Genomic DNA, 16,954 nt, shown 5'->3' with positions numbered 1-16,954 from the left:
AATATTAATTTACTACAATTCTGTTAAATTTTAAATAGTATTTAATAATTTAGTAGTTGGCAGATAATTTTTGTCAATTTAAAATGAATGATTGATATATATACTTAAAATATTGTAATATTTTTTATAAAAGTGTAAATTTAAGATATTCGATAATTTTCCTTAAAAAAAAAATTGTAAAATATTTTTAGACGAAATCACAATTAAATTGAAATATGCAGGGCATTTATAAAATTATAACTAAAATATAGATCTGCGCAGCAATACTGACGACTAAAGGGACTTAAGCAAGCAATATTCGACAAAAAAAAAAAATTCAGTTCAGGTTGAGGCCCTAAACTCCTTCCCTCAAAAAGATAACAGCACAAAACAGCAGGGAGTAGTCAGCATCCAATAATCCTCCCGCCAGCACGAAAATGGCTGCTGCTTTTGCACCGTCCACTACTCTCCGGTTACGGCCGTACTCTACTCTACGGTGCCTCTCCTTCTATCCCAAAAACCTAACAAAACCGTATCCTGTTTTCCCGCCACTTATCCGCCGCTCGCCAATTTCCCCCCGTAGATTATTCTCCTCAGTGATCTCCGGAGCCCTGCACTCTGGCGAGAGGACGAAATCGGAACTGGCGGAAAAACAGATGGGCGAAATGGGAAGTAAAGTTGGGGAGTTCAGAAAGAAGTTGAAGATTGTTGATGTTAAGGGTGGGCCTAATGAAGGTTTGGACCGGGTCGGGCAGATGATTGTTGTCGCGGGCTGGGTACGAACTCTACGGGCCCAGAGCAGTGTCACATTTATCGAGGTAACGCCCATTTCCTCACTGGCCACTGCACTCTGGAATTTGATGTGTGAGTTATTACTATATAATTGTCACATTACAAAAAGTCACATATATTCTATAATATTATGTTATAGTTTATAAAAATGAAATTTGTACACCGACGACTGTTTAAGTGCAGTATTACCAATGAGACTGTGGTCTAGTAGGAGAGTCCTTACTCTCACAATGTGTGAGAGTAAGGGTTTTGGGTGTCCATAAAAACATTATGGCAGTGCTTATGAAGCAATTAAAAAAAAAAAGGTCCAGTATTATTGGTATTCATAACCTTTTTCCGTTTGCTGTGTATAGGTTAATGATGGTTCATGTCTTTCAAACATGCAATGTGTGATGACCTCTGATGCTGAAGGTTATGATCAGGTATTACTTATTAGATTTTTCTATCATACTGATTTTTAAGTTTTTTTTTTTAAATTTAATTTAATCTTAGTCATCAATTATCTGTTTATGTCAAGCTTTGGTGTTTATTATTAATAGGTTAAATCTGGCTTGATCACCACTGGTGCATCAATATGGATACAAGGTAATGTAGTGCCAAGCCAAGGATCAAAACAAAAAGTGGAATTGAAGGTCAACAAGATTGTATTGGTATGGTATTGCTCACTGTTCTAGTTGAACAAGACCCTTTTTTCAATTCCATTTGATAAGAGTTTTTACCTTTTTCGGCCTTTTATTACTCAAGTGAAGTTATAATGTTCAGAACTTGTTCTGAAAAAAAAAAAAAAAAGTTCAGAACTTTCTACAACTTCTCTACTAATTTGGTAGCATCTGTGCATGTTTGCAAATTTAGCCTCTAAGTTGTCATAGAGCCAACGGCTCACATTTACATGTACTTATTGACTTATTGCTGAGTGGTTACATGTACTTCTGGCTGCTAGTTGTGGCATTGATTTTGTCCATTCATTTCTTTTCATAGGTTGGCAAAAGTGATCCTTCCTACCCCATTCAAAAGAAAAGAGTCAGCAGGGAATTCTTGAGAACTAAAGCTCATCTTCGTCCTAGAACAAACACGTTTGGGGCGGTAGGTTCTTCATTTTATTATAGTTGTTATTAAGCTTCTTTCTATTTGACGTGCTTAAAGCATGCGGTTAGATCTCTATAATGGCTTGCCTTTGGCTGGGGCTTTGGTAGGCGGCAGAGATATTTGTTCATATATTTATTTTGTTTGTTTAATCTCTCTCTTTACTAAATGGTGGAAGTTGGTTTTAGGTTGCAAGAGTTAGAAATGCTTTGGCCTATGCTACTCACAAGTTTTTCCAAGAAAATGGTTTTATTTGGATCTCCAGCCCTATTATTACAGCTTCAGATTGTGAAGGAGCGGGTGAACAGTTCTGTGTGACTACACTGGTATGCTCGGTAGCCTAAAATAGTATAACCTTTTGCACTGGTTTATTTGCCATATGATTTTTAGATTTATTATAATTCACCAAAAAAATAAATTAATGATGCACATATTGACTACGTCTAGGGTATACCTATTAGAATTTCAGTTTTGTTTTAATGATATATGTTTATGCGTGCAGCATGCTTGTTTTTTCATTGAGATCATTTCTTTTTGTTTGCTCGATCATTTATTTTCTTTCCTAATTGGTGTCTGAGTGGTGAGAAATTTTGTTTCCGTAAAATATCTCTGTGCATAGAAATTCTGTGAGAGGTGATTACCAATTGCTTGTATAATAGGTCTTATGCTCTGCTTTTAATAAAGTTCTTTGGTAGATCTCAACACTAAAATTATGTTAAATTGATAGATTCCAAGTTCTAGAGAAGCAGCTGAATCCCCTGTGGATGCCATTCCAAAAACAAAGGATGGGTTGATCGATTGGTCACAGGTGAATACGTCTGAGTCTGGTTTTCAAAATTTTTGAGTTAGTCCCCTTTGTGTTGTGTTTTATATTATGGCTGAAAGCTAGTATTCAGAAAATTGTTTTTGTTGAATTCTATTTTGTATTTAAAGTTATGTCCAGTCAGCACTTTGAAGAAGCATGTAATGTTGTTAGTTGCCATTAATTTATTATTCCTTTCTTATTTTGTTTTCTCAGGATTTTTTTGAAAAACCAGCTTTCTTGACAGTATCGGGCCAACTTAATGCTGAAACATATGCTACCGCTCTTTCTAATGTATTACTTTCTATCTCATACTTGTCCTTAATTTGATCACAAATTGAGAAAGTAATCTTTTTAGTTTCGAATTAATATAATTTTGCTTCTTCTCAGGTGTATACATTTGGTCCCACATTTCGAGCAGAAAATTCCAACACTTCTAGGCATTTAGCTGAATTTTGGGTAAGCCATCCTCATTTGTGTTTGCTATCTTTTGTAAGTTCATATTTATTTTTACTTATTTTTTCAAGATTAGTACTTATTCTTTTTTGAATGATGTGAGAACCACATTTTTGTTTTATTCAAGATGATTGAACCAGAACTAGCATTTGCTGATCTAAAAGATGACATGGCGTGCGCAACTGCCTATCTCCAGTATGTAGTATGTTACTTTTCACATCTGCTGTCAATTCAACTTCATGAGTAGACTGTATTCTTGCATGCAGGTGCAGACATTGAATTTCTTGAGTTTATCATTTTGGATGAAAGAGATTCATATTGTTTTATTTATGGAAGGTGAGATATATCCTCGATAATTGCAAGGAAGACATGGATTTTTTCAACACTTGGATTGAGAAAGGAATCATTGATCGATTGAGTGTATGAGCTCTCAGTGTAACTTATCTTTCTTAATCCCTTCTGTAATTCATTAATCCTTCCGTGCTTTTTGCTATATTTAACTTTTTCAAACTAATTGCATTGTTATTAATTCCCTAATATTTGGTGATATTTATCTGATTAATAGACTGTGGCTGAGAGGGACTTTGTTCAGTTGAGTTACACTGACGCAATTGAGCTCCTGATAAAAGCAAAAAAGAAATTTGAATTCCCGGTAATGCATTTTTTTCAATTTGTTGGAACATTTGTGATCCCAGTTGGGTGCAAATTCAATTTCAGATGTTTTCCTTGAATGTGATTTGGTTAAAACCTTATTGCTATCTCTTTATTTTCTGATGCAGCACTAATGCACTATAATAGTTTTTCTCGTACTTGGGTATAGGAAGATCAGGCTTTTGTGTCCACAAATGTATTGATTATGTTTTTTGAATGCCGAATTATAATATTCTACTAGTTTTGTGAAGTTTTTCCTTTATTATTGGGTGATTTTTCTTTCTATCCTGGAGATAATTTGGGCAACAGTGCTACATATTCCTTGGTGCGTTAACCATGTGTCCTATCTGATTTAGCTGCAAAAGTCATTTGTTGTGTGTTACTTGACGAAAACAGTTCATGCTATTAAGACAGCTCAGGCAATGGACTGTCATTTTTGGTGCATTCAAACATGCAACTTCTGCATACAAATAGCAACCATAGAACTTGTGCAGGATTATTCAATCATTACAATGACTTGTTACCTAATGTCAATAGGACATGGAGTGTATATTTTCGTGAGCTTGAGGCAGTAGTCACATAAAGTTATCTGGTAATATACATTAATCATGATTCAGCATCACCTATATCATTTATTTATTTATTTTCCCTTTTCTAATTCTCTTAATGATTAAAAGTGTTGATAGAAAAAACGGTTTGCTATATGAGGATATTTAGATGGGTGAATGTAACATGATCTTATCTCCTCTTTTGTTGCTTCCCTGTCGACTGAATTTTCTTTTTCCCAGATAATCTTCATCATTCTAGGTGTCATTCATCAGTAACTGAATGCATGACCTTTGTTATCTGTGATCAACAAGTGTTTATTGGCTGCCGCAATGCACTTTTTTTTTTTTTGTGGGAGGTTGGGGTTGGGGGAGTTGGGAGGGCGGAATTCACCACAATGGAAAGTGGAGTGCTCTCATTCTTAATGTTTTGGTTCAAATTTTGCCAGTCGCTCATATTTTGGTGCAGCATCCTTAATCTCTGGGGCCAGCCAATAGGGGGTGCAGGGTTGGGGTGTCATTGTCCAATTGAGAACTAAATTTTCCAATTGAGAAAGAAAAAGTATATATTGACATTCAAGAAAAACACCTGGTAGAGGATGCATGTTGACAGTTGTTATAATTGAGAATTATTTTCCTGACTATCAATACCTAATAGTGGATGCATGGTGACACTTGTTATAATTGAGAATTATTTTCCTGACTATCAATATATTTGATTTACTTCTCTCTCCTTATTTGTTCCGAAGTAGTGCAAGAATAATCTCCCCTATCTTGATCTTTGCTTGTGGCATGTCTGATGTTCTAATTTTCGCTTGCGATCGTTGATAATTTTTCAGGATGTATGGTGCAACGAGGATTTAGTCTTTTGGTTTGTCGTTATCTGTTAAATTAATATAATTATACATGTTAAATATCTTACATAATGGCCACGTTCTTATTCTCTAGGTGAAGTGGGGATGCGATTTGCAGAGCGAGCATGAACGTTATTTAACTGAAGAGGCATTTGGTGGATGTCCTGTCATTGTCAGTGATTATCCAAAGGTATGCAATCCCCTTCCCTTTTCTGCTTCTCTTCTAGAAGAAAGTGGCAGGTTATATGTTGGGACTTTCTGCCATGTGTGGAACTGATAATTGGTTATGTTCCTCAATGTAAAACTCTCAGGAGATCAAGGCATTCTATATGCGGCAGAATGATGATGGGAGAACTGTCGCGGCCATGGATATGTTGGTTCCTCAAGTAATATACTCTTTTTCTTATTTTATGTTTATATGTTAGATTCACTGTAAATGTTAATGAGTGTTGGGAATGAGCTTATAGAACATGAGTGCTGCCTTCTATGAGAATATTTCTGTTTGCTTATTACTGTTTTCATTGTTTTCTTTTGTCAGATTGGGGAGCTTATTGGTGGAAGCCAAAGAGAAGAAAGACTTGAATATCTGGAAGGTCGATTGGATGAGTTAAAGCTGAATAGAGATAGCTATTGGTGGTATCTTGATCTGCGTCATTATGGGTCAGGTCTGGTTTTCATCTTGATAAAAGTTACTAATTTCTTAAATTGCTGAAAATTGTGAAGCTTGAGTTTGACTCATTGTTTTACGTGTTATGTTTTCTCTGTGTTGGAAGATTTATTTCTAAACATTCAAGTTAAATTGTAAGATGCCTGTTTCTATCCTTCATGTTTACATGCATGGGGCTTGGTAGAGTTGATTTAGTTTAAGGCATATTTCTATTTGTCCTGCCTTGACCTTTCTCAGTAACTGTTGCGGTGGGACTAATTCCAATAAGTTGTTCGGGTACACTTTAATGTGCAATATACTTATTGTGACCAAGTTTCTAGTAATTTCACAATCTAAATCGATTAGTTAGGGAGAAGTTAAACTTCTATAGGTCTCTATAGGATTACTCATCTTCCTGCTCTGGTGAGAATAGATAACCTCAAGGGAAAGTAGGCTGGCTCTCCATATTTATTCTTGCCCACCTCTCATTTAGTTAAACAACTATGGTTTCCATATGTTTTAATAGGTTCACTGTTGGGTACACCATAATGATGGTGGGTTGCCTCGATAACCATCATACGTCCAATATTTTCATCATTGAGGATTCATTTGTGCATGGAGAACAGACACAAGTTGATCTCATTATGTGTGACTGACAGATTGAGGACTCATTTTCTGTTGTCTGCATTATTGGAATTTAGAGTTGAATTGTTGGTAGTAAAAATGTCTGTTCAACAAATTAACCAAGGGAAGCAGCTTGTTTTACATCCTTGAGTATAGTTGGTCTGCTGTACACCATGTTCATGCATCAAAATAGACCGAAGAACAGTTTTCTATTGGCCCCCATCTCCTCTGCTTCCCATGCTCATTTGGAGGTTATATGAGATTTGAGAGGCAAGAATAATACTCTCACCAAATTTACTAGAGACCGAGTGTGGTTTAACTACTACATTGAATCAATGAACTGTTCTGATGGCAGACAGGTTTCTTGATAGCAGTATAATAAGTTGCTTTTGAGAGGGGTAAAAAATTGTTCATCTGGAACTTACTTTAATCAACAGATAATCATGTTTCTGAATGGTTGAAATGGTTTCCTGCTAATTTGTGTATCTTGATCTATCGTGATATCTGTTTTGCCAGTTCCTCATGCGGGCTTTGGACTTGGCTTTGAAAGGCTTGTGCAATTTGCAACTGGAGTGGAGAATATAAGAGATGCCATACCTTTCCCTCGAACACCCGGTTCTGTAGAATTTTAACGTCAAAACATTGGTTTGATTTATTGGCAAACATAAAAGACGCTATAACTTTACTCGCTACCTTTTTTTTCCCCCTTTTTTTTTTCCCGAAAGGATTTTACTTTCAACTTTCAAGTCATGAAATCTACATTTTTGTATCGAAAATATCGAATAAATATATCATTTCTATAATGTACAAAAGTTTATTTATGAAGTGTTTAATGTAATAACTCGCAATCTCACATCATCTCGTGGGAGTTTGGTCATGGAATTTTGCGAAAAAGAAACGGTTGAACTGACAGGGTTAAATTAAAAACTATTCTCCTACTAGTTTGCGAGTGGAATTGATATTATTCCTCCAAATTAGTAAGAGTAGAATTCTCAAATGTACTGCAGATCTATGTAAAACTATACCAGTATGTGTAACGTACTCGGGAGAGGGGGCAAAAAGAAAGGAAACACGGTCAAAACATCTTATTTTCTACATATCAATACATTAATTATCCTTTCCCCTTGAGAAGTTACCCATTGAGGCTTTTCTCCTAATTCAAGGGTCGCTTTTTTCCCAAAAGTTGAAAAAAAAATGAACAAATGAACTGTACAATAGTGCGCCTATTAAGACTTTCTTTCCCTTTTAGTCAAAAACCAAAATGGAAGGACAAAATCCCCAGCTCCTCTGGCCTCAATCATTAGACGGTGGCAACTCCTTAAGCATAGATATTAGATATTGCTCGAGACTTGAGGTTAAACACCGACATTTTCAGCATTCACTGCCAGGACGACAATACTTTTCCATGGACCCTCCCGGCGCATGCACCACAATTTCGTATATTTGAGAGATGCATAAGAGCATGTTACCTGAATGGACTGACCACAAGGAACAAAAATTTGATATTTTATTTTACATCATTACTTTTCTTCAAAGTTCCACCTCATGAAGCTCATCCCCAACACTGCCACCGCTAATTGGACTAGGCAAAAATGATGATGGAGGCATGCCCATTGCCTCACCTAAAGGTCTTGTTTCTCTCAAATTTGGATTCAATCCATCAGGAAAGCTTCCACTCCATGAAGCTGTCCGCCTAGTATGAGGCGGAAGGGGGCTATTCCCTCTTGTCATAGACCCACCTGGGATATTATCCATGCTTGGGGACCTTTGTTTCGTCATTGATGATGCGGGAGGTTGGAAAGAGTCATTCATAATGGATGTTGAAGGCTTCTCACCAGTTGCACTCTCTTCTGGAACATTTTCTGCAATAGCCTCCATTGGCTGTTCAGCTGGTGATGGCGGGGCAGGTACAAAAAACTTCGCATTTGCAGTTGCAGCTGGTTTCACAGATGGAATTGGAGGTGATTGGAATGATTTTGCTGGGCTTGCTTTACCTTGGTTGAAGGTGTCGACATACCTGTCAAAGAACCATTAATATAACATTATCAAGATTGACTAGCACCTTAAATCACCTTTCATATGATAGAAAAAAGAATGAAGAATGGAAAGTAAATGAAACATTAAACATAAATTTTATTACCCCAATTTCTGAATAGTGTGGACAGTCATGACATTAAAGATTACTCAATAATCTTTAATTAATTATTCTTCTACCACATTTTTCAAAGCAGCAAAATATCAAAGGGTTAGGTTGCAACATTTGGAAGGTAAAGCCACCTGACACAGAACTGAAGCCTCGCCTTTCGTGTCCAAAAGAATAATCCAGCTTAATTCACGGTTAGGAGAAAATTAGCTGATGTTTAAAACCTTTGTTGGAGCAAACAACATTTTAGCACTAAGCCTATAACAAGGGGCTCTAATATTTTAGACATCTAAAGAGAGTGGGGAACAGAGACACAAATTTTACACCGAGTACATAATATTGCAATCGAAGCCGTAAGAAGCATAAAGATTTTGTAATGAGATCCATGGAACAAAACTTAAAAGGAAGCACCTGCTCCCACTGATCCAACAAGTTTTTAACCATCTATTCAATTTTAATACTACAGAATACCTTAAAAAGCATCAAGAAAGCTAAGTTTTTTTTTTTTTGGGGGGGGGGAAGAACAAAAAAATCACCTTGATCGAACACCCATACGTCCACGAGCTGAAAACTGATTTGTGCTTGTTGGAATAGGAGGTATGCCTGAAGTTTGTTCTGAAGGAGGTGAACTTCTGATTATTGGGCTCCCATTACTTGAAGAACCCTCACTCTTCAATGCATATTGCAAGTTGTAGTCAGACGTTCCATTCTGGAAGGCTGCGGTTGTTGGAGGGGGTGCGAGGGCAGCTTCTTCAGCTGGGGGTTCAGCACCTTCCTCTACCCATCTCTTAAGCTTTTCATCATAATAGAACTTGTTCTTTTCACCCAATTTAGCCTTCAATAGAAATGGAAATACAGAAAACGATCAACTTTTGTACCAACAGAGATTTTCAATCATTCTTCCATGAAAGTTTTATGAATTTAATCTTGACATAACATGGAAATATACCTCAAGGACTTACCTGTTTATCCGCTCGAGGCCTTAAGACCAGCCCCACTGTCTTCTGCAAAAGCCCTGAGCCAAATCCAAAACGAGAAAAGCGAGATGTCCCACCTGAGCCTGATGCTTTGCCTTCTGCACTAGATGAGGTTGCTTCCATTGACGAATCAACCTGATGCTACCAAGTGCCAAAGCAGACCTCATAAAAACATTATACAAGATAATGGGCAAGCACATCAAGCAGTTAAAAGTAAACACAAGGTTTTCTACTTTATAGCAATTACCCACCTGTCTCGGGGTTCTACCAAAGTCTGGCTCTGAGACACTTCTATTAGGCACTGTCATTCTGTTGCCATCAGCAGCCCACTCACTGATGGGCTCCATAGAAGCAGAAGGTATTAATGATGACATAGCCATTGTTGACTGACTACCTGATACTCTATTGCCCATAGGTTGGTAATCATGTTCATTACTTTGACCAGTTCCTTGAGATGCGGATGGTGCAGGCGGTGGTAGACCGCCAACAACACGATGTGCAGTACTATCAAAAAAGTTGAGCAATTTGCCAACTAATTTTCCAGGAGCCAGATTTGCTGTGTATCCACCCTGTGGACATATTTCATTATTAGGACTAGAATTAAATTCCTGAAAGTTGACGAAATTACTCACCGGCAACCAAAAAATACCTGTTGATGGATTCTAATCCTCTCCTCAAGAGATGATACTAATTGCTTCCATATTTCAATTTCAGGGGCTCGGCCAGTTTTCAGTGATTTTGATAAAGCTTGACAGTACCTGAATTAACTTCATCCTGTTAGAAAGAACTGAAGGCAGAACTGGCAGAAACATTGAAAAGGCGAATACTTCACATACTTTAGAGAATCTGAAACCTTCCCCACTTCAGCGAGCATGTGTGCATATATGAGCTTATATGGCTGAAAGGGTAGCAGGCTAAACTGAGAGTTTCCAAGCACCTTTGAATATTCATATAACTCGGTCCTCTGTCCATACAACATTCAATCAACCAATTAAGACTTTCTTAGGAAGCATAATATACAAAATAAATTACTGGGTGCACAGATAAGCATATAGTGCTTTGTTTATTTGTCCTGTGTGCATGTCATGTCGCCTTGCAGGGCTGGTGGTTCTCAGAAAGAGAGATGAGTTGCAACCACTTGAACACAATCATACTAACGAAAACTCATTGAAATCAATCAATATTTCTAATAACTGAGAAAATATTCCCAGCTTAATATACATACTAGTATTGGAAATTGTTAAAAGTCCAGAACACTACCCGAAAATAGCATCCACAAAAAGCAACTAAAATCTGCATTTTATTTTCTTGGTTGGATTAAAAAACCATAACCATGTAATCTAGTCATTAACAAGAGCCACAAAAATATTAAAGAGCACCTGAATAGCATCTGGACTAGCATATGTTCGAGGAAATTTCCAGTGATCTGCTCCAATAAGACAAAGTCTCGCACTATCTGAATATGGCTCAAAGTTTGCTTCAGCAACTAAATAGCAGATGTGAGCAGCAGTGATCTGAAGCATAAATCTCAATTGTGATTCAGGAATGAAATAGTTCCATAAAATGTAAAGAAAATTAGCCATGAACCTGAATATACCTCACTTCTGTCCTTCCATAAGCAATCTCCGAGATGAATAATCACGAGTTCATCATCTTTTGTTCTATTTGCAGTTATCACAGCCAAATTTTCCTCCCAATCATTGAGCATGCAATTGTCTCCAAACTGTAGTTCCAGAGTTAGGAAAAGGGGGAAAGAAAAACGAAAAAACAAAACAGAACAAACATTAAATCTTCCACAACTAACGTATATACAGAAAGAAGAGTTGTAAATTTTAGAAATATGACAATGACATAACAGTTTTCTAAAAGCCACAAGTTTTCAAGAGTTTGGTAACCTGGTCCTCGGACAGGCATATTTACTCTTCGAGCTAAAATATAACCATATTGTTGCGCAAAGGGACTAAAATCACCACCCCAACCAGAATGATCAGACACACTTTCCGATTAGTCCTAGTAAGAAACTTGCCCTCGCTCCAGTATGTATTTCCCACTTTTTTTTTCTAAGGATGTATAATTTCTAGTATATGAATCCCCAATACCACAAAGACAAATTAATTTAAATTATAAATTGAGTGATAAAATATTAGGACAGATACTTATGACACCAATATCTTACGTTTGTGGACTGTTGTGGCATAGTAACAGCACCAGGAAAACCATTAACAGCTGGCACTTCTGTGGCAAACACATCTGCTGGTTGCCCAGCTATAAGCAAGCATAATGTCCGCAGAGGAGATCCTGCTATCAGCTGCCGAAGGGCCATTTGCTTCACAGTATCAACATAAAACTGCAAACTCCCATGTCCCAAAGTAAGCACTCAAGTGAATGACAGTATGTGTGAGAAAGACGAGACAGGTGCAAGCTTAAGCACAAATTTGACAGTCTTCTTCTCAAATATAAATCCATGTCCTAAGAAAGAGATAACAACGTGAAACAAAAGCCAAACCTGTTCGCCAAGTTGTGATGCAAGGATAAGTGCAGGCCCCCACAGCTGACCTTCTTGTGCACATAAAAGAGCCTCCTTTTTCCGACCAGAGACCAGAAGGTTCTGCACCTCAGAAGCAGTTGCCTGGAATAGACATTGCACAGTTTTCTTCAGAAAAATGACAAAATGTTTGTCCCATGGATAAAGAGTAGTGATCCAAAGCATACCCGAATCTGTCCTTCTGATGGCAAATTTTGCAAGCAGTGGTTAAGAGCACCAAACTGTGTGCCATTCATCTTGGCAGATGCAAAAAGTTTAGCAACTGCTGATTCTGGGGTATCACTTTCCTATCAACACCACAAAAGCAAAAGAACATCCAATGCAAAATTAACTTATCTCCCTAAATGGCACTAAAAGCTCTGTGAAAACTACTAAAAAGATTGCACAGTTATGAAGGCAAAACAAATGCAAGACAATAGCTCAAAAGATATAATTTTAAAAAAAATGAAATAACCTCGATATAAATTGGCAGAAAATGAAATGTAAACTACAACGTTCTCATTTACAAATAGCTTAAAGATTTATTTATTTATAAACAAATCACCAGGATTTCGACTTATCAATTACATAGAGTTGACAGTACCAATTGGGGTTTTATTTCAATACAATTTGCAAATAATGGGCATACGGATGCATTTTTGCCAAGATATACAAGGTGCTTAACACCACATGAGAAACATGATTTTATGCAAAAGTTACCAAATGCAGCATACAACAAGGTAATAATCTAGGATCAAATTCAAAGTGGTAGAGCAAGTGGAAAGCACTGCAGAAAATACATTAAGAAAATAAATGCAAAACATTTTTAAACCCAAAAAAAAGAAGGTTCATGACCCAGTTCAAGAAAAACAAAATAAAATAGAAGGTTACCCTTAATGTAGCATCAGTGCCAAAAGGAGATCGAAGTTTTCCATAATGCTGACAAGCTATTTTAAGTAATGAGAGAAGCAACTTCAATGCTTCACCCTTCCTATAATCCATGTCAAGAGATTCACAGTTAGCAATCCTCTCATCGATCCACTTATTCAACTCCTTACTTCCAACACTTCCACCAACCAATGGACCTGGACAAGATTGTTGGCACAGAGCACGAAAGTAACCAAAAGCACCTGTTCCAGTGCTAGAAGCATCAGTGTTTCCCAGCACTACTTCCATCAAGTTCAGCACACTAATGGATGCTTCTACATGACCCTTCACAATTAAAAAAAAAATTAATTATTAGCCACAGCATAAGAATTCAGTATTTAGCCCATAAACTAAAACAGAACTTTTATTTTTTATTTTTTTAGTATGGAATTGAAGACTATCCCAAAAATCTTCTGCAACTGCTCTTTTTTAGCCAACTCACTGCCCTTTTAAAATAAACAGTGAGAAAATATCCAAGTCCTAACCTGGTTTCCAAAAGCTGAGTTCTGAAGAGAACTGTTATCTTTCATTACTACGAGTTTTCCACCAAAACCAAAAGTAACCAATGCATGTGGAGGACGCCCAGCAGATGATCTTCCAATGTTTGGAGCATAAGAATTCTGATAATCACTCTGAAGTGATTGCCGTGGAACAGTTACTTTGTTCTGACTGCCATAGAGGTCATTTGAGTGCTGCATTTGTTCATTCTGCTTCGTATATGCCTGATTCAACTGCTGACTAAAGTCCCCACTGGGCACAAAGTTTTGAAACCCAGAAATCCCTTTAGCTTCAACACCATGACCTTGACTTGCTTTGTCATATGATGGAATAGACCGCATAGAACTGAAAGCATTCTGTTGATCCACATGGCTGTTTAAAGAAGCCTTGGAACCATAAAAATTATCCACTGGCTGATTTTGACGAAAATTTGAAACAGACATAGCATTAGCATCAACCTTGGGTTGCCACATATTTAAACCCTGCTGATTGTAATTACCATAAGACTCAGCCCAACTTCCATTTTGATTTAGGTTGCCAAGGCCTTGAGACCCATAATTATCAGCTTGCTTGTCATGTAGGCTTTGGATACCATCACCTTGAGACCCATAATCATTAGCCTGCCCAAATTCACCATAAATACTGTTACTATTATTGAAATACGCATCTGCAGAAGTGAATCCATTTTGACTCTGCTGATCATGAGATTGAACTATAGATTGTTCTGATGAATTATAACTCTCCAATGCGCGCCATTCTTGAGCAATTGTATCATAATACCAACCAGGATATTGAGGATCAAAAATCATATGTTCGGGGAAACCATTATTATCCACTTGAGAAACCTGACTCTTCCAATTGGACACACTCTCAGTTGTACTCGTCTCTGAAACTGTCCCCACAATAGACTGAGAATTTTGCTTCAAGTACGCAAGCTCTGATTTCTCTGAAATAACATTCCAATCACTACCAAAAGTTGTATCAGAGCTCCCTTGTTGAGTGTTCGCTGTTGCACCCACCTGATACCATTGCCCTGTATTTGCATCATACTTCCATCCCGGATACATACTCTCCCAATATTCAGTACTATTCAAATCGTGACCATTTGCATTCTGTTCAGCCCCATAAACTTGACTCTCTTGATACTGAGCATAATTACCATAATCAATGGAGTTCCCTAACAGTGAACCTGTTTTAGATTCTTCATTTCTGGATAGAATCTTAGCTTCTCCATTTTCACTAAGAGCCACATTTGCATTTCCCTCCACTTTTCCAGGGAACTCTGCAGAATTCTCCCCCAAATCACTGAAAAAATCTGAATACGAACCAAACCCATGATTCCCATTCTGCTCCGTTCGATCTGCATAAAATGAATTCCACCCAACCTCCCTAACCATGGATCCATTATTCTTATGAGGAACCGGATCCATCCCATCCTTTGCATCACCCTCATTATTTGATTCGTCCAAACGACCAGCAACCAAATCACTCTTATCATCCAAATTCAATTCTGTACCGAAGTTTTGTTCCCAACCATTCCACTTGCTCTTATTTTCAGCAATTGACTCCGTACCAATATCTTCTATTGAATCATCAGGCTCACTCTTCTTTTCCCCAATCGATTCCGTGGCAACTTTTTGTCTCGAATCAATTCCGCCATCATCTATAGTCAGATTTGCAAAAGCTTTCGCATCGTCAGAATCAGAGTCATTGGAGTCAACCGTAAATTTATCGTTAACGGCGGATGTGGAGGTGGAGGAGGTGGTGATGTTGGTCGCGATGGGGGTTTTGGTGGGGCCAACGAAATCGTCCTCGTCGTTAACTAAATTATCGAAAAAGTCCTCGTCCGTCTGATCCTCCACCTGAAACTGCGGAGGATTCGAAGCCATCGATCGGACTATAACCTGACAACCCTCACTCCTCGCGATCTACACAAATCAAAACCTAAACACCCTCCAATCACACAATAACTTACAAAAATACCTCGATATTCGAGCTGTATGATTGCAAGAAGTTCGAGATCCCTAATTCAGAGAAAGAACGAGATCTATGATTTTAAGATCTATTTTAAATCCAGTAATTAAACAAACCTATAAATTTTTTTAGGATAGAATTAAATTGAAGAATAAAAAAAAAGGTTTAAATAACAAAAAGTTAACTTACGGATTGAGGAGAGAATTTGCATAGAAAATCAAAGACAGAGAGAGAGAGAAGAAGAAGAATAGAGACAGAGCCTTCGATTTCGCACCGCCAACACGACAAAGAAAGAAGAGAGCTACGTTTTTTTTCTTAATTTTAGTTTTATTTATTTACTCTTTTTTTTTTCCCTAATCTTTTCGCCCTTCGTGATATGTCGAGTTATTTTGTAGCTGTTTTTATACTTCAATACCTTTTTTATGTTTATTATTATTATTTGGGACGTCGCTGCGTGATTTTCAATTTTACCGCCATTGTATTTGAGCAATTTTATTTACGTGGGCTGCGTTATTATTTTCCAATTTTCCCAGCGTCATTTCTGCTGCTACCACTTCCTCTGTTGTTTTCTCATTGGTCGAATTTTTGGAAAATTTTCTTCCATTAGTTAAACACTCTTATTAATATTTAATGTTGCCTTAAGGAAAAGGTGGACATTAATTACCCTAAATCTACTACTCTTTTGATATTACCATATCTGCCGTGTATGTGTCTATCCATTCTCCAAAATCTATCCACTACTACATGTCTATTGTGGTAAAAACCTTGTTATGCCTAAAATATTAAGGAATAGCTACATATGTGAAATTTTAGTTCCCAAATTTTTGTACTATCATTTACAATATAAAATAAATTTTAATTATGAGATTGAAAAACAAATAAATTATAAAGCAGTATATTTTACATGTCGGCACAACTCTGCCGTCAATTACCATCAATGGTGAAGTTAGAAAATTATTTTAGTCCGGATCAAACTAATAAAATTATTACTATACCATTTAATAAATGAATGTTAGATATAAATTAGGTTCAATATGCTAGAATACTTAGGGTCCATTTGAGATTGCTTTTGAGAGGCTTAAAAGTGATTTTTAAAATTTAAAAACTAATTTTAGTGTTTGGAAAAAAAATCAAAATCAATTTTGTCAAAATCAACCTGTCTTACAGCTGATTTTGAAAAATAAAAAAGAGTAGTTTATAGATTTTGATTTTGAGAATCAATTTTATCGTTTAATTCAATTCCATAAATATGCTTAAAATTATTACCTAAACCCAAAATTATCTTTATTCAAATTGGAAACAAAATCAATATTTTAATAAATTTTTATTATAATTCATCAATGCAAATTTATTAATATCAATTTGTTGGATGAATTACTATTAAATTTGTTTCACTATATTATAAATTTAATTATCAATTGTTTTAAGATAAAAAAATAAAATCAATACAATACAAATTATTATAATACACAATTAAAA

The 16,954-nt window shown here is 36.6% G+C and overlaps 2 protein-coding genes across 7 annotated transcripts; one reads left to right on the top strand and one right to left on the bottom strand.

The window, feature by feature from the left end:
* The first annotated feature begins 270 nt into the window (after positions 1-270).
* LOC102607244 (asparagine--tRNA ligase, chloroplastic/mitochondrial) lies at positions 271-7,257 on the top strand. 3 transcript variants are annotated; one of them, XM_006477126.4, is made up of 15 exons: positions 273-797; positions 1,125-1,193; positions 1,311-1,421; positions 1,750-1,854; positions 2,043-2,180; positions 2,582-2,662; positions 2,873-2,950; positions 3,047-3,115; positions 3,240-3,314; positions 3,449-3,532; positions 3,678-3,764; positions 5,257-5,352; positions 5,474-5,548; positions 5,701-5,827; positions 6,949-7,257. In XM_006477126.4, exons 1-15 carry the CDS (start codon positions 417-419, stop codon positions 7,062-7,064), a joined length of 1,692 nt encoding a protein of 563 aa, XP_006477189.2. In that variant the 5' UTR covers positions 273-416; the 3' UTR covers positions 7,065-7,257. The 3 variants fall into 3 exon arrangements, with proteins under 3 accessions (XP_024954651.2, XP_024954652.2, XP_006477189.2); XM_025098883.2 differs by lacking the exon at positions 5,474-5,548 and having other exon boundaries at positions 271-797; XM_025098884.2 differs by lacking the exon at positions 2,582-2,662 and having other exon boundaries at positions 272-797.
* Positions 7,258-7,494: 237 nt separating this feature from the next.
* Positions 7,495-15,850, bottom strand: LOC102631242 (protein transport protein SEC16B homolog). Of its 4 annotated transcripts, none has more exons than XM_006477122.4 (14): positions 15,665-15,850; positions 13,489-15,525; positions 12,968-13,288; positions 12,265-12,384; positions 12,059-12,181; positions 11,729-11,899; positions 11,150-11,275; positions 10,932-11,066; positions 10,389-10,516; positions 10,202-10,310; positions 9,804-10,121; positions 9,538-9,693; positions 9,112-9,410; positions 7,495-8,449 (listed from the first exon to the last, which is right to left on the bottom strand). In XM_006477122.4, exons 2-14 carry the CDS (start codon positions 15,388-15,390, stop codon positions 7,963-7,965), a joined length of 4,395 nt encoding a protein of 1,464 aa, XP_006477185.2. In that variant the 5' UTR covers positions 15,391-15,525; positions 15,665-15,850; the 3' UTR covers positions 7,495-7,962. The 4 variants fall into 4 exon arrangements, with proteins under 4 accessions (XP_006477185.2, XP_052293501.1, XP_024954650.2 ...); XM_052437541.1 differs by having other exon boundaries at positions 13,489-15,445; XM_025098882.2 differs by having other exon boundaries at positions 13,489-15,850.
* Positions 15,851-16,954: the final 1,104 nt, after the last annotated feature.

This window comes from Citrus sinensis, chromosome 3 (genome assembly GCF_022201045.2).
Source record: "Citrus sinensis cultivar Valencia sweet orange chromosome 3, DVS_A1.0, whole genome shotgun sequence".
Lineage (NCBI taxonomy): Eukaryota > Viridiplantae > Streptophyta > Magnoliopsida > Sapindales > Rutaceae > Citrus > Citrus sinensis.
This window is presented reverse-complemented; position numbering and strand designations above follow the sequence as displayed.

What these genes read in the sequence shown, in the direction of transcription:
- LOC102607244 (XM_006477126.4), top strand. Translation starts at nt 417, where the DNA reads ATGGCTGCTGCTTTTGCACCGTCCACTACTCTCCGGTTACGGCCGTAC. An exon ending in CTGCCTATCTCCAGTATGTA is followed by an intron (nt 3,315 to 3,448) that starts GTATGTTACTTT and finishes TATTTATGGAAG; the next exon opens with GTGAGATATATCCTCGATAA. An exon ending in TCTGCGTCATTATGGGTCAG is followed by an intron (nt 5,828 to 6,948) that starts GTCTGGTTTTCA and finishes CTGTTTTGCCAG; the next exon opens with TTCCTCATGCGGGCTTTGGA.
- LOC102631242 (XM_025098882.2), bottom strand. Translation starts at nt 15,390, where the DNA reads ATGGCTTCGAATCCTCCGCAGTTTCAGGTGGAGGATCAGACGGACGAG. An exon ending in ACTCAGCTTTTGGAAACCAG is followed by an intron (nt 13,289 to 13,488) that starts GTTAGGACTTGG and finishes TTAATTGTGAAG; the next exon opens with GGTCATGTAGAAGCATCCAT. An exon ending in GGATTAGAATCCATCAACAG is followed by an intron (nt 10,122 to 10,201) that starts GTATTTTTTGGT and finishes ATATGTCCACAG; the next exon opens with GGTGGATACACAGCAAATCT.